This window comes from Lissotriton helveticus, chromosome 11, assembly GCF_964261635.1.
Source record: "Lissotriton helveticus chromosome 11, aLisHel1.1, whole genome shotgun sequence".
In the NCBI taxonomy this organism is placed as follows: domain Eukaryota; kingdom Metazoa; phylum Chordata; class Amphibia; order Caudata; family Salamandridae; genus Lissotriton; species Lissotriton helveticus.
In genome coordinates, this window is record NC_136072.1 from 65,215,777 (window position 1) to 65,240,147 (window position 24,371).

The window sequence follows — 24,371 nt, forward strand, 5'->3', positions numbered from 1 at the left end:
ATCTTCAGCCCCGAAGGGGCTACCACTCGTTCAAGTGGAGTCATGTATGCATTGAACAAGGTAGGGCTCAACGATGAGCCCTGCGGGACTCCACATTGAAGAGGGAATAAGGAAGACTGCTCTGCCCCTTCCCAGACCTGGTAGAAACGGTTGGAGAGGAAAGATCCCAACCATTTCAGGGCCGTCCCTGAGACACCTACCTCTGACAGGCGTTGGAGGAGCACCTGATGACTCACGGTATCAAAGGCAGCACTCAAGTCAAGGAGGATCACTGCCACTGATCCTCCAGAGTCAAGAGTGCTCCTTGCTTCCTCCACTACCGCCAGCAGGGCTGTGTCCGTTCCCTGGCCGGGACGGAAACCAGTCTGGGAGTCTCCCAACAGGTGGTTGGACTCAAGATGGTAGGACAGCTGACGGTTAACCAGCTTCTCGGCGATTTTAGAAAACCCCGGCAGAAGCGAAATTGGCCTGAAGTTAGTCAAATTAGCGGGATCTAAGCCTGGTTTCTTCAGTAAGGCTTTTACTACAGCCCTTTTCCATCTTTGAGGGACTATGCCATGCGAGAGAGAAAGGTTAATAAGGTCGGTCAGCGGAGCTGACAGAGTACTAGCCACAAGTTTAAGATGTTTCATGGGCACTGGATCACTCGGGGATCCACTCTTCATCTCCAGCAGGACCTTTATAACCTCCTCTTCCGAGAAGGGGCCAAAGGAAACCAATTCAGTCAGACAGCTTATTGAACCAACAGCCGGCTCAGAGAGTTGGGGCATAGCGGGCAGAGAGGATAGGATGGTATCTATTTTTGAATGGAAGAAACTGGCCAGTTCCTCACATTTATCTTTAGGATTGGCATACACTACTGGCGGGACCGGGGCGTTCAGAAGTTCTTTAAAGATTTTAAACGATTCTCTTGGAGAATTGCTTGCCCTCTCAATCCTATCACTAAAGAACTTCTTTTTGGCATCCTTCAGTGCACTTTTGTATTTCCTCATATCTCTTTTATAATTAGCCCGACTTTCTTCCGTCTGTTCTCTTCTCCAGGCACGTTCAAGCCTTTTGCAAGAAGTTCTACAACTCCTAAGTTCTGGAGTGTACCAGGGAGCCGAGGCGATTCTTCTCTCCCTGATAAGCCTCCTTTTTTTAGGAATCAGTAGATCAAGAGAGTTAGTGAGCCAGTTAACCAGGTGTTGATCAGCAGTGTTAGGGTCCTCTACAGGATCAGGGCGAGATATAGCTAGCTCTTCAACCCAACTGTCAACCGGCAGCTTTGACCAGAGGCGTTCCACAGTGTGTTGTGTAGGCACAGGCTCACCCCGGTTCTTCAACAACCAGCTGAAAGGAATAAGGTGGTGATCCGTCCAGGGAAGGGCCAACATCTGGAGAGCTTGCAGGTTAACAGTGTTAGCAAGAACAGCATCAAGCTGATGACCTCTGTTATGAGTGGATCCCGAATGTGCGAGATGGAGATCAAGTGCACCCAGCGAGCTCAATAAATCCCTAGCTACTACATCATTGGGGTCATCAAAATGAAGATTAAAATCCCCCAGAAGTACAAAATTGCACGAAGCAGCAGCTATCGGTATAATGGCCTCAATGAGAGAATCAACAAAGTTCCCCAGCGTGGCAGGAGGTCGATACAAAAGGAGGCCGGAGATAGAGACGGAAGAAGAAATGGCGAGGGAAAAATGACAGCTTTCAGAATTGGTGATACCGCAGTCTACGGCCTTACACACGAATGTGTCTCTGTACACGATGGCCACTCCACCCCCTCTCCCATCCGGTCTATCGAGATGGAAAATGAGATAACCCGGCGGAAGAGCATTAACAATGTCGGGACCTGAACACGCGGTCAACCACGTTTCCGTCAGGAATAGCACATCCAAACAGTGGTCCAAAAGGAGGGAGTGTATTTCCGTCGCGTGACAGGGCAGTGATCTGCAATTAAGCAGAGCCATAGTGAGTGAATTAGTAGTCACACAGCTATTAGACAAACGACACCCAAGACAATGTTTGAAAGCAGTACCCTCAACCCAATAGTAACGGCAGCTAGGCAATTTAGGTGCGCGAAGCGAGAGTAGTGAGTCCCGTGAATACCTGTGGGGGGGGGCCAGAAGTCTAGATGGATTGAGTAGAGTGACGTGCCCTCGGCCCGTCTGGGCCCGGACGGGCCCAGACGGGCTTGACTCTGGCGAAACTCCGGCGATATTCCGGCATCCCCGCTGCGCGTCTCCGCTGCGCGTGGACATGGCTAATTATTATACCCTAGTCGCCTCCTAGAGAGAGGACTAGCGCGTCCAAGCTATTCCCCCAACCTAAGATGGCCGCCGTCAAAAAACGGGGACGAGGGACCCGCAAAGAGCGGTGGTTCCACCGATTAGAGTGCAAGTGAGGGGAAGTTATTACAGGTAGGCGATGGCCAGCACAGTTAAAAGCAAGGTAAACAATTTAAACACAAAATAACACAAATACCAAAAACTGGCTATTTAAAATGCTAAAAAGCAGCAGTCAATCAAGAGCGCGCTGAGAGTAAGAGCGCTGCTAGTGGTGCGCTGATGGTCAAGGGCGAGCTGACCTCAGTTGCCTATTTTTATACCCTAGTCGCCTCCTAGAGAGAGGACTAGCGCGTCCAAGCTATTCCCCCAACCTAAGATGGCCGCCGTCAAAAAACGGGGACGAGGGACCCGCAAAGAGCGGTGGTTCCACCGATTAGAGTGCAAGTGAGGGGAAGTTATTACAGGTAGGCGATGGCCAGCACAGTTAAAAGCAAGGTAAACAATTTAAACACAAAATAACACAAATACCAAAAACGGGCTATTTAAAATGCTAAAAAGCAGCAGTCAATCAAGAGCGCGCTGAGAGTAAGAGCGCTGCTAGTGGTGCGCTGATGGTCAAGCCATTAGGTGTGGCCTTGGTATGCTGCTGTAGTGGTTACTGTTTTATTAATGCTTTCTTGCAAGCACATTCCACAAAAATACAAATAAAAAAGGGAAATATGTCACCTAAATGTAACATTCCCCAATACAGATGTTGCACTAGAGAGGTTTCTGTGCCATACATTTTATTACTATTATTTATGAAGTAGGCAATCATCATTCAACCAAATCGCAGGCAGCAACAATCTTACAATGTGACTTAAACACTTTATAACAAACTTAAAGAAAATAAAAAAGAACAGTTTAGCCAGATTTGTACTTGAAGACAAGGGAACTATCTTTAGGCAGATGTAAAAAAAACGACACCGGCTTGTACAGTCACTCAAAGTATTGCAAGACAAATATCGAGGCTAGGAATATCGAGAGACACCAAAATCATAGATAGAATATGTATGGACAAAATATCAAAAGGTAAGTGCATATAGAGGAAGTATTGATTACTGTTCTTAACTTCACATATATGCACCTTGGAGATGTATATCGTCAAGGTAAATATGTCGATTTAGTTATAGAAAATAAATGCTTACTTTCCTTTCGATTTTGTGTCCACGATACTTGGTGCCGGATGTATGACATTACAACGCATGCTTTTACATCGCATGCCTTTACAACGCGGTTTTTACAACGCATACCATTACAACGCATAGTGCTTTTAGGCGCTGGATAGTGAATTGTTTATTTACTATTCCAACTCCAGTCCCTGTGGATAGTAGGGAAGGTGTTGGATAGTACATTAAACCTATTCCCTATCCTAGAGCGCCCCCAGCGCAATGCGTTGTAATAGTTTGCGTTCTAAAAGTTGCGTTGTAAAGGCACTGCGTGGTAAAAGTTGCGTTGTAAAGGTTGTTTACCCTTGGTGCCATCGAGATTCCTACCTCAATATTACGGGGGCACGATACTCAACGTGAAGGGAGCCAATGGGTAAACTCGGCTGTCCAATTGGGCCATGATGTATGCTGTGGAGGGCAGAAGCAAAATGGCAATGACAATTTAACAGCCCAATGTATGTATATTATGTATGATTCTCCTTGGAAAAAATAACAGTCTGGCGAAACTGCCTCAAAGGTGAGACCTAAAAAAATATCAGGATAATAATCTAAATAAGGGAGCAAATGGGTTTATTAATTTGGGAGGGGTGTACCCCTACCAGCTTAATGAATCAGAAACCTTTAATGAGGAAAAGATACCAAGATCATAAAAGTAGGTTATGGGGAACCAGAGATATGGATTTTAGAGTTTTGAGGCAAAAACTGCAAAAAAAAAGTAAAGAGCCAATCAAACATCACCATTCACGGTTGACCTTGAACTAGGAGTGATTTCGCACTGACCACGATAGAGTGGAGGTTAGATACACTAAATGAGATGTCCCAGTCAAAGGTTTTACCATTAGCCTGTCAAAATGTTCCAGCTAGACACAGTGTAAGGCTGTAGCCAGTAAGGGTCTCTCAAAGTTGGATACGCTCATCCAGACCCTGCTGATACCGTTGATTTTGGCTCCTACACCTATCAGTGGAAAAAACGTGGATTTTGTACCTGAGGATACATATGGTGCCTTACCTCTGTCCAAGGTTTTACTGCATATTTATAAGTAAACTTCCACAGAAGCGCAATGCTGTAAGCTAACCCTGAGGAGGGATCCATGAGGCCGGATACCTTTGCTGCAAGGTACTGCTGAACTAGTTTTCAGCGCAGCAAAAAGCTCAAACCAGGATGAACCAGGTTTTGTTGCCAGTTGCCTTACAAACAGGTCAACCACTACACCCTTGGAAAGCAGTTCCAGATGCTGGTGCCAGTAGGAATCAGGAGGCCCAGAGTTCTCTTTTACCAGCAGCTGTCAGGAGTCTTCTTGTAGCAAAAGAACTTCTTCAAATGCAGTCTTCCCCCAATCAGCAATCTCGTGAAGAGGTGGTGGTTGAGGTGTAAGATTTACTTTGTGCAATTGACAGTGACTGGAGAATTCTCCAACTCAATCATATTTTCATTGACTTCCCGCCTCCTATTTGCCTTATTGTAAAATTATCCAGGAGCCCTTGTTTCAAGATGGCAGAACACATCTGCCAACAGTCAGCCCTGTCATTTCCATATTTAGACGGGCTCTCTTTTCATCTGACAGAGTTAAACTGTTTTTCTCACCTCCTGTGACTGGAGCTTAGCTTTCTTGGAGTGTCCTGGGAAAAAAACAGGAGAAGCCATCCCTGGCATTTCCACATCAAGAGGTAGGGCTAAAACTGCCCTTCGTTCTGCCAACTGTTCCTGACCACTCCTGCATAGCTAACTAATCTCTGCTATGTGGTCAGCAAGCTGGTTTTAGGTCAGCTTTGGCTCAGGCGCAGAGTCAATTTTTATAAAGTTACTTTTCCACTTAAGTTATCAAACATCTGATTTCACCACTAAATCACATTTTGACAAAGTAGAAAGAAATAAGTGTGAAGCATTTTTCTAGCATCTCCCCAAGTGGCAGATAGGAAATACAGTTTGTAATCCCATGTAGGCCTATTCAGGGAAACATCTAGTAACGCCTACACAGTGAAATAGCTTTTGGGTTTTATTTCACTTTGAGGGCACACTAGGTGCCCACTTTTTTATACATTAACACACTGCCCTGGGGCACAGAGTCGTAATACAGGTCAACGTTGATTCCAAAACAATCTGTGGTGACCATGAAGGAAAGGCAAATGTGCTATATTTTTCAACACAGGCATTGCCGGACTTGCTTCCCCTTTACACAATTCAGAAGCCAGACTGGAGTCAGCTTCTCATGTCATTTAAAAGAACATGCTGCACAAAGCAGGAACTGTAAACCTCAACCAGCCAAAAGAGAATGCATCTTCTACAGACAAAATTTCCAGGACAAAAGTGGTGGCAACCCTATGCTACTGATACCTCCAGGACATCATAAAAACAATAGATCCTTGAAGTTCCTGTACCGAACCGAAAGTTGTATGCCAGCCCAACATTGCTCCAAGCGAGTAGAATTATCAAGCAGACCTTACTATCCTCAAGGAGTGGACTCCAGAATATACTTGAGACCAAACAGGATATATAGGTATTAACCCTTTGCATTAACTGAAATGTAACACTAGGCTCTTTTAAAAACTCGTTAATAAAACATATATAAATGTATTGGCTACTGAATTATTTAGTACCAGAAGTTCTGATGGAGAACTAATGGAATATTCCAATACTGCAAAGCCTGCCACAGTACCCAGAAGCACAATTTTTTGTACAACAGCAAATCATGCATGTGGCTATGGGAATATTCTGCTCTCTCGATGCAAGACACTTGGTGTACAACAAAGGATATCGTTTTGCCACAGGAGAAGAAATGGCAAGGCACTGTGACAGAAGGAGGTTACTCATTATCCTCAGATTATGGACCTTATAAGAGCATTACCTCTGCATGTAAATCATCAATGTCTGCTCCACATTCCCCTGTATGTAATCATACATTGCCAGGGCAGTTTGCACACAGCCCCTGTATGTAACATGTAAGCCTTTTTCCATATTGCCCTTTATATACAGCACAGATATGCCATGATCTTTCCACTTTTCGGTCTCTAAACAGACAACTGCTGTGTCTATTTCCACATTACCCAGTTTGTAATGGAAGGCACATACAATTAGACTTTCCATATTGCCTTAAGTGCGAATGAAAATGTGTCTTACTTACTGGGCAATATGTAAAGTATTTGCATATTTTGTTGCATGTAGAAAGCATACAATCATTCAATACTATTTATACCTGTCCTTAAAGCACTTAATGCTGTACCCCGTCCCACACTGCTGAGTGCATTAGCCATCCCACTGCATCCAGCACAAAGCCCTGCGCCCCTGTAACCGAATCCCAAACTCTCAGCAACCAACTGATAGTACATAGGCCCAGCACTGAATTTGACTTTCAGCGCCTGCCTGAGGGTAATGAAGCAGAAGGGCTGCCGGCTGGCAAGTAGACAGAGTCCCACTGCACCATTCTGATAACTCAACTGGTTGGATGCACGACTTAAAAATGTGTAGCTGTTGTTATTATAATGGGAATGGAGCTAAAAAAGGGCCATTGTGGACCTGGTGCAAACTGACCTCCAGGTTTCCTGCCTTGCAGGTGTTTGTCCAATGTATCCAGTTGGACAGCCCAACCTTCTCATTTGAGTGCCATGAACACTTTGATATTATACAAAGATCGAATTCCTGGAAGCAGCCAAGTATCCCAAGCAGTTGGAACCCTATATGACCTCTGAAAATCCTAAGACCTGGTATTCTGTTTGAGACTTGCTGCCAGTATACAAGAGGATGGGTATATATGCTAAACCTAACTAGGTCCCACTGCAACAGGTTTCTTGTACATTTTAAGGGTTTGTTTGGCTCCTTGCTGTTTTTTGTACTATCTCGAATGATGCAGATGTGTTATTCGTCTCTGTTAAATCTTAACACTTTTACCTCTTACTCTTTCTATTGGGTATAACACCACTCTGAACCCTATGTATTTTTTCTTATCGCAGAGGTCATGAAGTCCCACCCCTCAGCAGCGCCCCAGAAAATCAAAATACAGATCACATATGTTCCTAAGGGACGCTCTGTGACGTTCCGATGTGGACTGGTCTCCTCTGGGCCCCTCCTGAGAGTCAGGTGAGAGAAGAAAGATCTCCACGTGCAGGGAATGATTCAGTAGAACCTCAGTGCTTGCAGGTCAGTCTATGAAGAGGGACGTTTGATCCCTAAAAGGAATCAGGGAAGGCAGTCTGTCCTTAAACAGAAGACTTCAGCACCCTTCCAGGGGCTGCCAGGTGTGTATGAAGGTGATCTAATAGTTCTGGACAAAATATTCATGATGGCCTTCCTTCAGTGAAGGCAGCTACCTCAGCCTGTGGACAATGACCATTTCTAAGTCAATCAAAGAGTGCAAACAACCACAGCAGACCTTGCATGTTAGAAGTTCATGCTTCATTTGAAGGAATCTACCTCTCCATCCACATAAAAGCAGCAAATGAGGCAGACTGCAGCAGCCACGTGTTCCTACAAAAGGACATCCTCCAGTGTCTTACAGCTATTGACAAGGAACAGTACTATGTTCTGTACAGTGGTTATTCTTAGTTTTTGACTGACCAAATATAATTTGGGTGTTATTCCTGCAAAAGAGAAACGGGTTCCTAGATGCTGGAGGATGGCGTTCAACAGTCCCATGTAGAGGTTGAACAATGGGTACAGAACAGAACGCTCTGGGATGCCACATCTCTGATTTTGGGGGTCAGATGAGAATGGATACAAATAAGTCATCTGTTGACGGTTGGTGAGGGAAAAGGTGATCCAGTTAATAACAGTGTTTTTTAGACCAGCCTTAGATGTTTTTATTAAGATGCAGTGGTCTATGGTTTTTGAAGCTACCAAGAGATCTAATACTACCGGAGCCCCAATATCCCGATTGTCTATTAAGTGGTGCAAATCATCCAAAACAGATAGAACAGATGTTCTGTATTGTGGCCTTACTACCTGGAAGGAATGGGTCTAATCAGATTTCTTTCCAAAAACTGTTGAAGTGTTGTTGGAACACTATTTTTTCAATTCTCCCCCCCCAGGCCAGCCGAGAGAGAAATGTGTCTAAAACTATTGCGGTCCTGTGGTTGCAGAGAATATGTTGTTTTCAAAGGGGACTTCACCTTTGCGACTTTCCAGGCCTTGGGGACAATATGGTTCTACAGTCAGCAGTTAAACAGCTCCAACAGTTGGGCCTTGTAGATAGAATATAATGGTTTTGTGACTTTGGCTAGATATGGATCGAAAGTTGAGCCAGCAGGGAGGTAGCAGCTTCTCAAAATGGAGTCAAGAGTTGGGGTGTCGGAGTGTTAAAGGAGTGAAAGTAGAATTAGATTTAGTCAAAGTAGATTCTGGAGACTGATTGTCAGGAGTGGGAATATTTCCTGTGTGGATATTTTCCTTGATTATTTTCATTTTGCTGAAATAATGGCCGTGAAATAATCACATGGTTTTTGAATGTGCTGAAATTCAGCTTGGAAAGATATTGGGGTCTGTAGTTCGGATACTATGTGGTATAATTTGCGAATAATTCTTTCACAAGATCTGTGGCTTGGGAGACACGGTTTGTAAAATATTTTTTCTGAGTCTCTCTAACTTTACCTTGTAAGTAGCCATTAAGGTGATACAGCTGGATTTTGCTTTTAGGGCAATAGTCTTTGAGCTAGTGTCTGTTAGCCGTACTCAGAACGTACATTATTTTTGTTCTTCTGAGAACCAAGGGTTCTGTTTTTGTGGCCAATATTTTGGAGTAAGCTATAACTCTTTGACTTATCTCCTGCAGATCAAAGCTTAAATAAAGGATATTTGGCAATTCAGTGAACCAGCAGTAGTGCCAGGCTTCTATGGATCCAGGGACAGCAGCAGTATTTGTCACAATTACTGTTTTCTTGACTTTGGTTCCCATTACTCCAGAGAACTGGCCCGACATTTCTGCATGCCTGACTCCGTCAGATGTCTAGATATTGGCAAAGTGTCATACACTGAGAAAGTCAGGTGGTTTGGTGTTTGGCAGCTACAACTTGTAGTACCAAGCCATGGTTGGTGGTGTATTTCTTGGCCGAAGATAGGGCATTAAAGCTTTTGCTGGGGAGTGTACCTACAGTGGACAGAGACTAACTCCTGAGACACCAGCATTCAAGCTCAGAGATTTAACAAAGGAATGGAGAAATCCTCTAACTTACGTTCTCCCACTATCCAATGACTTTCATGAGAGCAAGCATACAATCTTTCTCTATGCAAGAAACATGGCAGGACAGGCAAAAGTGCTACACATCTGAGACACTTGACTGCCGTGGGTGGTTTGAGGGACTCATGGAATCAGGACTTAGGGTGAAGGCATACAGATCACATTCCTTTCAATTGTACTCCTCAGTTCTTCTGAAAGGCTCTTAAAATGTTCTACATTGACTGACTGAAAAGAGAATTAATACCTAGGCCAATACTGAGGCACGTTTTGGCAAACTTATAAAGACCTGTGAATTATTGCCTTTTACTTCTGCTTTTGAGAACCATGCAGCTTCAGCCTGTAAGATTGCTAAAACAGACACCATCGGAAGGAAAAGTACTTTTTTGTAAGATGTAATTCAGTGAGAAGTATCAACTCAAAGCTGAAGAATGTTTTGCTTCACAACAAGTTGATGGGGTGAGATTCACTGATTCTGGAATATCACACCTTCTATACCTCTTCTTACGGCATTTGCATATTGTTTAGTTATGGGGCATTGCTGCAGCTCTGAAAGTGTAAAGTCTCTCTTGCACCTTCCTATGATGAGGGTCTTCATTAAATGACTTGGCAACAGTCTCCTTTTCAACTATTTCTTGCACCAGCTTGAAGACTCAATAACTAGAAGGAGGAGGCAGAATCTAGAGCTGATGTTCCTTGTCGGGCCATTGCAGATCTGAAAGGAACATACATGTGAAAGCCAGCACTGTTCAGTGGCACCCCCCCCCCCCCCCATGGAGTCGCCAGTGCAGGTGTGCATCAGATATTTGATGTTTGAGAAAGACATAAAATAGTAGTGAAGATCAATTGCAGCAAATGCTTTGGCAAGGATGCGTTGGCTAAGGAGGGACAATTGAGGGGGAAAAAACGCTGGTTAAAAATAGGAGAATACATGGACACAGGAGGGTACAATTTATCCCAGCTTCCTAATTTGTTCAAAACTATGATGTCCTGGGACAACTCTTAGTCTCCCTCTTCCTTAGTTCTCATACATGCAAAAGGCTAATTTCCCCTATAAAGTGATTGATAAATAGAATACTTTACATTTTAGCCTGCTCTAAGACTAGACTTTGTACATGTTGATTGGGCAGTATAGAAGAATCACCAATGCTCCCGCTATGATGCTGTGCTGTTGCGTGAGTTTTGTTTTCCAGAGTCCTCGCCAGCCTCTTTCTTCAGGACAAACATGCCTTCACGTTTTATTAGTATGATAGCTTGAAGGATATTGCTTTGATTTAAAGAGGAGTGTGTGCACGTGCGCCCACAGTCATCAACATTGATAGTCACATTATCTATGTTCATCAGCGTTGAGTTAATTGGGTTGCTATTAGGTGGTAACCCCTCAGTCACCACCTAACTTCGAACCCGAAGCATGACAGATCAGACCTGAACTTGACAGGTGGGAATAATAGCATTGATTGAGCTTCATCCATGGCAGATTCAGAATAATAGCTGACAACAGAATAGTTTACTTACTGGGGTGAAGCACTAAGTTCTTGCGGATCAGGGCTTTGGTATATGAAACCAAAAGTGCTGCCTACTACACAATTTCCCCATGCTAACCTTTCACCTTTCTCTATTTGCAGCTGGTACAAAGATGGGGAGCTGCTGTCTCGGTCTGTCCCTGATCACTTCACCCTCCTAAATAAAGACCTTATCATCATCGCCAATGAAATGAATGAGGGAAGGTACACATGCCTAATTCGACGTCAGACAACAGTCCTCAAAGCAAATGCCTGGGAGATTAGGCTTCAAGTGAACCAAACACATTGATGAGTTAATCTCAGACCGTAGAATCGAGACAATCCTTACTTGGAGAGACCTGCCCCTCTTCATCCATTGCAAGCCGACCCAGGTTCCCTTCTCCTTAGAACGTCAAACCCGAAGCATGACAGATCAGACCCGAACTTGACAGGTGGGAATAATAGCATTGATTGAGCTTTATCCATGGAATCACGCATCGAGACAAGGCAGTCTTTCATTAAAAAACAAATGCCATTAAATCATCAAACTTTGCATAAATGTCTATTTGGTCAAACAACACTTGTGCAGTTAACGTCGACGTCTCGACTCCCCTCCCCCATACACGAGTGTGGGTTGGCAACATCTCCGTGGGGCTTCATCAGGACTATAAACCAAGAGTGTACAGCCTGTGTAGTAAAAAGATAGGTATTTCAAAGTCAGTGTGTGAAAGATAAACACACAAAATGAAAAGTCAGAAGAGTATTGTCCATCTCACCTGTTTACGGTAGTTCTTTATGCAGGTTTTGATTGACTCTGAGGGAGAGTGCGTGATCTATTTTCATCATCTCTCCAAGAGAAGCTTTCTTAAACAGGTGAGATGGACAATTGATAGGCCTATATCAGTGAGGACAAATTGATCTATCAAGTAATTTCCTTCTTCGTTGGCAGAACCTCTGTCCGTATACTGATGAACAAAAGAGAGGCCTTCAGGTCTGGAAACGTGTGGACATTACCCCACTTCAGTTGGAGATCAGGCTTCCTGGACAATGCTTTTGTCACCAGTTCCCCTTTGCTCAGGATTACATAGCTCAGGATTACAGCGTTCAAGCAGCAGAGTGCCAACTGAACCTCTAGACAGCAAAAGTACGGCTCTTGTCACATCCACCATTGTCGAAGACTCAATGTCAGGCACTTTCCTCTTCTGAAAATCCCTAATTCACAGGTCTTTGTCAAGGCGTTCCACAAACATAAATTGTGCAATACATGTGGACATTTCACTGAAATAAAGCATGTACAACATTTTTGAATAAAGAAATTGAAAATTCTTTTTTTTTAAAGTTTGAAAATAATTTTATTTGCAACCCTTGTGTTTGGTCATTTTTATTATCTATAGCTGAATGTGGGACTCAGCTTTAAAATATTAACAGGTTCCTGAATACTTAAGGTTTGAATATAAAGAGTAAAGCACAATGTAACAGAAGGCAGGTAAAGAATATTGCCGTCTATTGCAAATGTATTGCTTCAAAAACAAAAAAAAGTGCGTACCAGTACCTCTAACGAAGAGTCAGCTCTAAAAACATGAAAAGTGTGCATGCTCGACCCACAATTCATCCTCCCCCTCCACCGTTGTCTTGATTATGGCACATGGGTGTACGCAGGGTCTCTGGCACATTGTAGTGCAGGGGTGTGGAATTTAATAAAATATCTACTTGTCCATGGGACAGGTAGCTTCATAAATCTACTTGTCCTGTACAAAATCCACATGTCCCTTTGGTGCCATCATGTAGTGCACCGTCAAAAATTGGCAGCACTCATATAAGCGCTCGGATAATAGCCTCTCTGGTTATGTCAGGCTCATAGTATAGAAGGATTTGAATACTAGTGATTTCCTTATTATGCCTCTTTTCTGCAGATCTACCCATTCATCCTTTCATTCACCCACTGATATCTAGCATTTCACCTTTACATTGGCTTCCATGCATTCTTTTATCAGCCTTTCACCATTCTGTTTGTCAAAATCTACCCATCCATCCCCAAACATATCCATCCATCTCAGCCATATGTCCATCCTTTCGCTCACCCATTCTTCCGCTCATCCATCAATTTACCCTTTCACTCTTCCATCCTTCCGCTCATCCATCAATGTACCCTTTCACTCATCCATCCTTTTACTTACTGATCCATCCACCCTGCAACCCATCTCTTTTCACCCTTTCCTTCATCAGCACATCCATTGTCCATCCACAATCCCCATCATCGATCCTTTCACTCCATCCATCCGTCCACACAGCCATCCATCCATCTGTCCACCCAGCCATCCATCCGTCCGTCCATCCATCAGCCATCCACCCACCCACTCCATCAGCCATCCACCCACCCCATCAGCCATTCAGCCACTCTCTCTCATCCATCAATCCACCCTTTTATTCAACCATCCATCCATCCTTTCACTCATCCATCCACTTTCAACCAATCTATTCACTCAATATTTCACTCATCCATCAATTCTTTCACTCATCCATCTTTGCATCCATCATTTCACTCATCCATCCACTTTCACCCCATCCATCAATTCATTCACCCTTGCACTCCTCCATCCATCTATTCTTTCACTCATCCATTCTTACATATATCCTTTCACTCATTCATCCATGTATATATCCATCCACCATTTCATGTTAATTATGAACCTTTGTCTGGACCTGCAGAAAGAAGAGGCCCATTAAGAACTCCACAGCTGCTGTAGCTGCTAAACCAGCGTGTTAAGAGCCCCCTGGTGCAGCACAAAGTGAGACGAGAGGCCCAGTGCAAGGAGAGAAATGAGGGTGCGCCTGAGGATTACATCAATTCCCCATGGGCAAACTTATTAACTTTAATGTAAGCCCTGGATGCAATAAAATATGAGAGGCCAAGGGGAGCGGGTCAGGGCAGTCAGAGGGGGCAGCAGAGGGGGTGGGGTGGGATTAGCAAGTACAGGCACTGGGTGAAACATAAGGTGTACAGGCAAAGCAAAGTGTAAAGGAGGGTTGTGCAGGGGCTGCATGGGAAGGGAAAGCATGAGCTTTACTGTAGGCCCCCGGAGGAGGCGAGGGTGAGGAGGGATATTGGGGCCGATGTGAGGCTCAAGGGTGAAGCACAGAATAAAAGGCAGTGATGTCTGTTCTGGAGCTGCGTCTTGTGCTTGAAGAAAATGAAAGGACCAGGGGAGGGCCTAGAAGCCACACAAGAACCTTGGGGAGAAAGCAAAAAGACTCTTACCTGACCATGCTATGGATATTGTATATGGAGCTGCAACTTTGAGCTCTGCTCCATCCTATTGTTGTTCTGCTTGGGGGAAATTGAAGGGCAGGCCCCAGATTTTGCATTGACCCTTTCACTGCCAATAAACTGCTCAGAGCTCCTTATTAACTGGCTGTGACCAAAAGGGTTGAACAGCTGTGTATCGGATTACCGTAAGACTGTCTACTTCTCTTTAGACACGTTAGAAATTAAAACCTCTCGCCCTTGTAAGAAATCTAGCTGTATTGGGCGTCGGGAGATAGGAATTCCCCACCCCTGGTAGTGCTTCCTGGCACTTGGGCAACCTGATATCCCCCCTGGTCCCTGTTAGCTCTGACCATTGGCACTCGCCCTAGGGGGCTCCCACCCATAATTGGGCACGCATCTGTAGCTTTGGAGAGGAAGCGCGCTCCGGAGCCCCAGACCTCAGACCCCAATGGATTCTTGACTTGCAGCCAGGGGCGCCCACCCGGCCTCGGCCTGTGGGGACCGTAGCTGATCTGCCCTGAACCCTACCCCCCGCCGGAGCTCTATCCAACGCTCGCCATGGGGAAGGACGGAGGTCCTAAATTTTCTGCCACCCATACGCAGACGAAGATTGACCGATGCACCGCAGTTGAGCATGATCCCACGGGGCATTGCGAGGGCGGCCATTCTCTTCATGGCAAAGACGTGGCCGCTATCCGGCATGTAATCAGCACGTTCCAGGCCTCGGTGGAAGGGAAGATCGGTGAGGTATGGGTAGCTGTATACCTTATACGACAGGACCTGCGCAAAGCCACAGCCCGCATTACGGAGGCCGAATCGCGCCTCTCCATGGTCGAGGATGATTTCAATCAATTAAAAGAACAAGTGGCCCCCTTGCAGTCCCACACCAAGGAGCTCCACAGACTCGCAGAGGACGCCGAAAACCGCTCGCGCTGCAACAATCCTCGCCTAGTGGGATTTCCAGAGGGCGCAGAGAGAGAGCAGATTCCACCTTCATCAAATCCTGGTTCTCCTCCTGGATGCCCAAAGACACGCTCTCAACATGGTTCGCAATGGAGAGCTCACCGGTCCCTCGCGCCTAAGCCGATGCCCGGGGTCCCACATTGTCTCATCATAGCCCGGATCCTCAACTTTAAAGACCGGGATGCGATCCTGCGTGAGGCGCGGTCACTGGGGCCCCTAAAATTCCCAAACCACACCATTATGGGGTTTCCCGACTATACCAAGGAGGTGCAAGATCAGCGACGTTCCTATATAAAAGTGAAGAAGAAAATGCAAACTCTTGGCCATCAATATCGACTCCTGTTTCTGGCCCGCCTCCTCGTCATCTTCCAGGGAAAGACACAGTTCTTCAGCACGCCCCAGGTTGCCTGGACTTGGCTAACTGAGGGGCACCCCTTTGGGTCCCAGTAGAACTCTCCGCCCTTGCCCTTGGGCCCCTGGCCTCTGCGGCCTTGATCCCCCAGGCACCAATGTCATAGGCGTACACAGTCCTGTAGGGGGCATCAGTCACACAGAGAGATATCTAGATCGCTGAGCCTAGCCGCCAGCGGGTCCGGAGGCTCTCCTAGCCTCCCGGGCTCCCCATCTCGCCAAAGAAAACATTCGACCGGCAGCTCTCTCGAAGAGCACCTCCCACTAGGCCACCGAGGCTTGGCGGCGATGGACTCGGACCTTTCCCGCAGCCCAACAATCTGACGCCCTCTGGAGGGAGGGGACCAAGACAAAGGGGGTCAATGTCGCTTCTTAGTTTAATGTACAGAATGCACGATGTCGCACAGTGGAACTGGGGGTACTGGCAAGCGGCCTTCTTGCGGCCAATGTTGGTGGGGTCGCCCATCCACACCATGGAGAACGTGCACTCCTGAACATCGCCTGCCCCCCGTGGCGATCCGACTCTATAAGCCACCCGGAACTGAACTGTGGTATATCCTACCGGGCACCTCCGCAGTACTCTGTTGACCCTGGGTTCCTTACGGCCCGCCACACCTGGTGGGAGGGGCCCATCCAGTGACACGTCCTCACTGTTCCGGCACCAAAGGCGCCATGGCAGAGTTTTCGCTCCAACTTGTTTGTCTATCTGCTGAGATACTGAACATCCGTCTATGAGGAGGGGTCCTCCACTCAATCCAACCCGAACGTTTTAGATTGGTTCCTCACTTTGCCTAAATTGGGACGACAGATGCTTCTGTTCCTGGAGTATAGGTAGAGAGGAGGGGATAGGGGTGTTGGGACTGTTATCCCATTATTGATGTTGGTTTAATGTGTTGCCTCACCAGCTTTCTTAATGCTCACTATGATGATCCCGTGTACTGCCTGAGAACCATAGTCACACTTACTGTCCCGCACTTGCGCCGGATCCCATTTACACCCACTGCTAGCCCAGGTCTTGTGACCCTTCGCCCTCACCTGCGCCCACTATGAAGTGCACGAATAACGCTGGAGTATCCCTCCGCACACTTTCCTGGAAAGTTAATGGGCTCCTGGATAGGGTCAAATGAACAGCTGACCTGCGCTATGCCCAACGCCAGGCTGATGACATTCTCCTGCTCCAAGAGACTCACCTTGTGGGGAACCACTGCCCCTTCCTAGCGAGATATGAGCCACTCCCGACCCCCAGGGAGGATATGTGGCTTTGTATGGAACGTTGGGTGGGAACTCTCTCAACCTCGTCTCCATCTATTCACCCCCATCAATGCTCGCAGTGACTTTGGAAAACCCCACCGTCCTCCTCACCTCCTTGCCTCTGGGTGCTCCAATAGTTGGGGGCGACTTCAATGGAGTTCTCAACCCCCACCTCGAGACTACAGGCTCACTACAGGCAAACTGGGCTAACTCCCTGGGCCTGTGCAAAGCCTGGAGAATCTGGCATCCCCAAAGTAGGCAGTTTACTCACACATAAGCTGCACACCAAACCCATAAGCATATAGACGCAATATTCGTTCCCTCTATTGACTGCCAAACGGTTAAAGACATCCATATCATGCCCAGGGGTACCTCAGACCACTCACCCGTACTTCTCAACATTGGGGAACCTCCACCCTCGACACGCCAAACCTGGCGGATGAACGCTTGGTTTCTCCAGGAGAAGGAGTTTAAAAAGGAGATTGGGGCAGAACTTCAACAATATTTCCTCGCCAACACCGGCTCTGTTTCCTCTCCGGGCACCCTATGGGAATTGGACAAAGCCACCATCCATGCCTTTGCTGAGGGCCAAATTAAACTCCAAGAGGCCCAGGTATTGCTTCTTGAGCAATGTCCTCCCGATGACCGCGACGAGGCCCTGGAACGGCAACTCACATGCCTAAGGGGCGAAATCAAACCGTTCTCTTTGGATGCCGTTAAGCTCCTATGGAGATCATCTATAGCTAGGGTGTATGGAGGGGGTGACAAGAACGGGAAGATCCTTCATAGACTAGCCACATACCCAAGGGCCAATCGCATCATTCCGGCAATTGTGGGCCCAGATGGTCTGGCACATCTTTCTCCTCTGGCGATGGCCCGAGCCTTTGCCTCCTACTATCACAAGCTATACTCAGCGCAGCGCCCTGAAACTTCCCTTTCCCGATTGCTTGGCGCAGGCCGTCTCCACATCCCTTGCCTTAGCACCGCAGAGTCCACTGACTTGGACCTCTCAATCACCCACGAGCAGATCAATGAAGCCATAGCGCATACCTCACTGGGCAAGACCCCAGGCCCTGCCACTGAATCCTCTTGGGAGGGTCGCCTGTTCAAAATGATGATTCTCCCCAGATTCCTCTATTTGTCCTTCAGAACACCCCCTTCTGCTTCCCTCGGGCCTGGTTCAGAGAGCTGGATAGCACAACCACCAAATTTCTCTGGGGTGGTCAGTGACCCCATATTGCTCTACCCCGTTGCCGGATCCCACCCTTCGATGGGGGCATGGGGATGACTAACTTATATTTGTATTATCTGGTGACCCGCCTACTCACTTTACTTGATTGGTTTAATGGGGGATGGTCGGATCCAGCCTACAGGCTCAAGCTGAGTGAACTGGGTCTCTCCCGAATCCAAACTATGATGTACGGGGGGACATACTTAGCACTTTACCTGGGGTGACACATACCGTTCTTCTGGCATGGTGGGCATCACTGCGCCACACCAATTGGACACATAAACTAACCCAGCATACGCTACTTTGGCATGGAACGTGGCTAAGGGAAGTTAGTGGGCTAAAAGGATTTAGGTCTTGGGGTCTTTTCGGGATGTCCCAACTCGGGGATGTGTGGGCCTGCAGCCACATAAGCTCCTTCCAGGACCTACAATCTAGGTATTCCTTACACCCATCCCAATTTTACAGATACCCCCAGCTGCGTCACGCTCTCCACTCCTACATACCAGATGGCACAACATTACCGGTGTATCACCCACCTGATGCGCAAACCATGATGGGGAACCAGGGGAAGGGTGGCATCTCCCGTATTTATCGCACATTAACCAACAATACCCATAGCCACGCTGGGCCGGCTCAGAAGCCAATGGGAGGAATGGGTAGGTCCACTGGAGGAGGAGGACTGGAGAGACGCACTAATGGCGCTTAAGACAGTCACTGCATGGGCCAGACTCCGCCTAATCCAACTGTACTATTTGCCTATTTAACCCCCACTCACCATCACAGGGCCGGCATATACCCAACTGCCTCCTGTAAATGCTACGGCCAAGATCAGGCAGACTTCTACCACATGGTTTGGTTTGGGTGTGTCCCCTATCGGCGCAATTCTGAGGGGGCTGGAGTATAGAAGAGGAACTCACAGAAGTCCTGGGTTGGGAAGTCCCTCATGACCCACTGCACACGCTCCTTGGGATCACAGATGGGCTGGAGGGGTCCAGGAATGAGAATCTGTTTTTTAAAACAGCAATGATTGTAGCTAAGCGGGACATAGCCGCCAATTGGAAACGTCCTACTCCGCCTAGCATCAAGAAATGACGTGAGGGCGGAGCGCAGGGGTGTATGGTTAATCGCTTGCGACTTGCCAGCTATGTTAATGTTAAAAATGCAAATAAAAATATATTTTTTTATTTTTTTTAAAAATGACATGGGGGGGTAGACTGGTGTGCCGCACTTGAAAAGCCTCTATATGCTGCGGGATGTCCGAAGAAATACCGTAAGGTGTGGGGCAAATGGATGGGTCTAGTGGCTTGATTAACTGGTTGTACTATCTGGGACCTTTCGAGATCATGAGTTCCAAGGGTATACCATCTAACCAAGTGTGGGATTACTCACTCGTGTTGTACTGTGCTATATTGCTGGTTGCTTTTACCATATCTAAAATCAATAAAATTGTTTATCCAAAAAAAAAAACATGAAAAGTATCCATCTTTCAACTTATAACATTTTTATAGATTTTGTGATGGATACATTTCATGTTTTTAAGATAAATACATCAAAAATATCAATGACTAACTGTGATCGTGGGCGGTCGGCTGGCTGGAAAATCAGGCAAGGAGGCCGGATATAGCGTGCAATAGTGTTGTTTTATTGCATATACAGATAGTCTGTGTAACGTAGTCCAAATAGAATGGGGGAGAGAGGAAGAAACCAAAAGAATGACTCCGCTGTAGGTGTTTGGTAAGGCGAGGGAGGACTCCGAGGGATCCGAGTCTTGGGGTGCAGGTCCGGGTCTTGGGGTGCAGGTCCGGGTCTTGGGGTGCAGGTCCGGGTCGGATGGGTAGAGATGTCCGCTCCTTGCTGGGGAGTTCTCCGGAGGGCAGTAAGAGGAAACAGAAAAGGAGCCGTTAATCCCACCGTACTGGGAATAATAGATCCTATACCAACACCGGGTCGTGAGGGGCTTGAAGAGTACCGTGAGGAGAGCGGGGAAAAAGGGGGGGGGGTTAGGACGGCTGGGGTATGGATGGAAATTGCAAGTGCTAAGGCAGCAGCGTGACACGTGTTGGGAAAGGGTAGTTAGTACTTCAGGGCTATATACATTAAAGGTGCTTTACACGCATTTACAGTGAGCTAGCTGGGTTAACGTGCCTAAAATGTGCTCAGTAAGAAAGAAAAACGCTCTATACTATATACAGGCACTTAAGGTGCAACAAAGAGGCTAGGTGTTACTCACACGCTCCGCCGCAACTCTCCCGGTGAGTTGCGGCCGCTCTTCAGCTTCCTCCTGGGGACTCCACCAGTCCTCGAACCATTCGTCTGCTTCTCCGTTTGCTTCGCTCTCTTCCTCCGCTCCAGTCGCAATCTCCTGCCACGATCTTCCGACACCTTCCGGTCTCCCGCTTCCGTCTTTTCTGTCTGTTGCCGGCGGCGGGGAGGAGGGACTTCCGGGGTCAGGCGGATGTGCTTCCGGCTCTCGACTTCCCTGGGTTGGTTCCTGCAAAACAGAGAGGGGAGGGGTTTCCGTTGTCATGGACGCTGTTTGTGAATGATCCGCCAGGAAAGATGAGTGTCTGAGGGGCGGTAGCCCTGGCGGCTTACGTGACGGTGTCCCCGGGGTCGCCTCCCGAGGGGCCATTTCACACTAACCCATTACTCTGCTGGTACAGAAACTCAAGAAAATAGGATGTATGTCTCCGGTTGAAGGTGCTGGGCACCGGCACTCTCTTCTGCAGACAACAGCTTATTTTATATCATCAGGTCAAAGGCAAAAAGGAGGAAAATAAAGCTAGGAAAACAGTGACAATTGGAGAAAGCAGGGTGTGCTGCGTCAAAGTGAAAGTAAAATGAGCAGATGGGCTTGTTTAACTTTCACTTAATCAGTGCTCGGGGCATATCTCAGCCCCCCTCACCCACCCCCCCCCCCCAACAAGTCTTATGGGAGAAGTACTGTTGGGAAGGGGTGAATCTCCCCTTTCCTATGGCACTTCTGCCCAGTGGATCTCTGCTTTTGGCTCGCCACAGGAGAGCCATACCCACTAGATCCACCCACTAGACACCAGGCATAGGGGGGGACCCCATGGGCAAGGGCTTGTGCTACCCCTTGGAAATATATATATTTTAGTCATTCTGCCCCCGTCTAGTGGGCAGAAAGCCCACTAGACACCAGGAACTTTTTTGTTACATACCATTTTGGGGTGAGGCCTCCCAGCATTGGCATGGCCATGCCCCCATCACAAATAAATAGGGCAAAAGTCTTTCTGCTCTCCGGGGTGGGGGGGTGACTGGGATAAAGCCCACTAGACACCGGGGATTTATTTTTTAATATAAGGGTGGAGGCGGCCCAGCATGGGCATGGCTTTGCCCCCATCCCAAATAAATGAGGCAACAGTCTTTCTGCCCACCCAGAGGGGTAGATGGGGGGTAACGCCCCCCCCCCCTCTGCCTCCTTGGGCAGGCAGGAAGCCTTCTAGACACCAAGGACAGTTATCCTTTGTTTTAAATATAGGGTGGGGGGCTGCCAACCATGGGCATGGCTATGCCCCCACCCCAACTAAATGGGGCAACAGTCTTTCGGCACTAAGCCCACTGGATGGCAGGAAAATATTCTTTTTATAAAATAATGGGGTAGGTCTTGTCTATCCTAACAGGCCCCGCCCTCAACCCTAAAATCTTACCAGTCTTTCAGTTCCATTGCGGACTAAAGCATCCCATCCCAATGGCAAGCGAGAGGACAGCTGATTCTTTTGGGTATTGTTTTTACATATGGGCCAGGAATGTGTGGCAAACTCCCAATATCATCCCATTTGTAATTGTGAACAGTGCGCTTTTTGAGCTTGGGAAGGCTGCCACCTGGAAAAAACTACCAGACCCAGACAGTGCTGAAAATTAAACATCTGAGGGAGTCCAGGGTGTTGTGCATTGAATGCATCCTACACCATTTTCTTACCCACAATGCCCTGCAAACCTCAAACTTTGACTAAAAACACACATTTCCCTCTCATTTCTGTGAGGAAAACTTCTGGAATCTGTGGGGAGCTGCATATTTCCTACCACACAGCATTCCCCCAAGTATCCTGATAAAAAGTACCTCACTAGTCGGGGTGGGTCATGAGACCTCGACATAAAAGGCTCTAAAGTGCTAAGTGGAGAGATCACCAATAGGGGTAGCTGCTTGATTTGGGACCATGCTCGGCCGCCAGCAATGGAAATCTACCAACCACAGAAATATTTTAAAGTAGAAAACCAGGGAATTCCTGTGTGGTGTGTCTTGCGTGAATCCAATGAGATTTTCTTACCCATAATGCTCCACAAACCTCAAACTTTGCCAGGAATCACACATTTTCCATATATTTTTGTGATGGAAACTTCTGAAATTGGCAGGGATCCACAAAATTCCTACCACCCAGCATTGCCCAACTTGTGCCGATAAAACGCTGTGCCACTTGTGTGGTTGGGCCTAGTGCCTGGGGCAGGAATAGATCAAACCAACATCAATGGGAGTCCCCACGCAAGGGCTCCCATTGACCTTGGTTTGATCCATTCCTGTCGGTGGCACTAGATCCAGCCACACAAGTGGTGCAGTGTTTTTCCCTATATGGAAAAACATATGGGCAACTCAAAATCCAGTCATGGGATAGTCTATATAACAGTGGACAAGAGAGGTGGTGATAAGGAGTTACTCCTAAGACAACTGAATATAAATAGTTATGTCGCTTAAGATCAATAGGAAATGGTCAAAACACAGATAATAATTTCACAAAATTAGAAGGATGTTCTTTAGTATATGATGAGGGAGAACTTCAAAACTGTCCTCCCGGACATCTGATTTCCTTTGGTTGAGGATCCCTTGCTTAAAAATATTCTTATGACAGGAATGCAGTTCTTTGAACTATCGGCGTGTGGCACTTAAAAATATGTTATATGTAATAGGTGGTAATGGATAGGCTAGATATTATATAAATTAACTCGATTCTATGTAGAGATGGATACGTTTTGATACTCAACTGGGTTTTAATATATTGCACCAATTGTACTTGCATTGAATTAACTTGGTTTGGGCACTCTAAAAACCTGCCCTAAGAACACTGGTTTGATTATGAGTGCTGAAGATGGCGCCCATGTCTATGTATAAACATTAAATGTAATGCATAACGTTGGCATGGTTCTGCTATGCTAGTAAATATTTACTTACTGTGTTGACCTTAGGGATGGATTGTGCGGTCATAAAATTGAAACCATACTCAGAGTATTGATTGTATCAACTTTGGAATAGCTGTTCCTTTTATGCTTGTAGATGGCATCCAGTGTTGTGACCATTTTTTTTTGTAAGAACTTGTGAGTTGGCCACATACTTGTGGTGTAGTGGCTACAATCGAAGAGCAGTGTATAGGGGAGGAGTTGATTGTGCCGTTTTGTCAGTAAATACGATTTAGTTTAGCAGTCATAACAGCACAGGTGCACCACAACATATGGCATTTGATTTATAATTCCGATAAATCACGGAGAATGGAGTTCCTCGATTTGATTTCTTTATTTCAAAAAGGTGAAGCACCATACAGCCGACGCGTTTCGTCCCAAAGAGGGACTTCTTCAGGGCTTCTGCTAATAGAGAGAGACTTCAAGTAGAGGTGGTAAATGAAGATCTAAAGGAGTAGCACCACAAAAGACGGAAAGGCTTGTCTCATCAGATTGGGACAATAGGTCAAATTATTTCTATTAGATGTATCCGCTGTATTTCAAGAATTTTATGTGGTATCTGTTGATCAAGAGATTACATAAAACTGCGTGTGGTAATAGATCTATCTGTCATCCATAACGGACGTATTGTCCCACAGCGCATAGTCAAAGATTAAATTATATAGGTTTGATGCCCCAATCGGTATCTGATAAAACCGATCGGCAACGTCAAGAATACACCCAGCAGTAACCGCGGTGCATCCTCCGGCAGCGAAAGAAGTTGATTGTGCCGTTTTGTCAGTAAATACTATTCAGTTTAGCGATCGACAAATGTCCTTTTGTCATCTGGACTGACATTGATCGTACTCATTGCATCGACACTGGAACAATAGTGCATTTTGCTGTATTCACAGATGGAACTTAGTTT

The 24,371-nt window shown here is 46.5% G+C and overlaps 1 protein-coding gene and 1 long non-coding RNA gene across 2 annotated transcripts in view; one reads left to right on the top strand and one right to left on the bottom strand.

Moving 5' to 3' along the window:
• LOC144791352 (matrix metalloproteinase-23-like) overlaps positions 1–12,400 on the top strand; it is a 103,254-nt gene extending 90,854 nt beyond the window's left edge. The window contains exons 7-8 of the mRNA XM_078666030.1: positions 7,430–7,556; positions 11,271–12,400. Of these exons, the coding sequence (XP_078522156.1) occupies positions 7,430–7,556; positions 11,271–11,457 (314 nt within the window). The 3' untranslated portion in view covers positions 11,458–12,400. The remainder of the gene's footprint in view (positions 1–7,429; positions 7,557–11,270) is intronic.
• The window catches only part of LOC144791354 (uncharacterized), a 227,164-nt gene that overhangs the window by 199,517 nt on the left and 3,276 nt on the right, over positions 1–24,371 (bottom strand). The gene's annotated exons all lie outside the window — the stretch shown is intronic.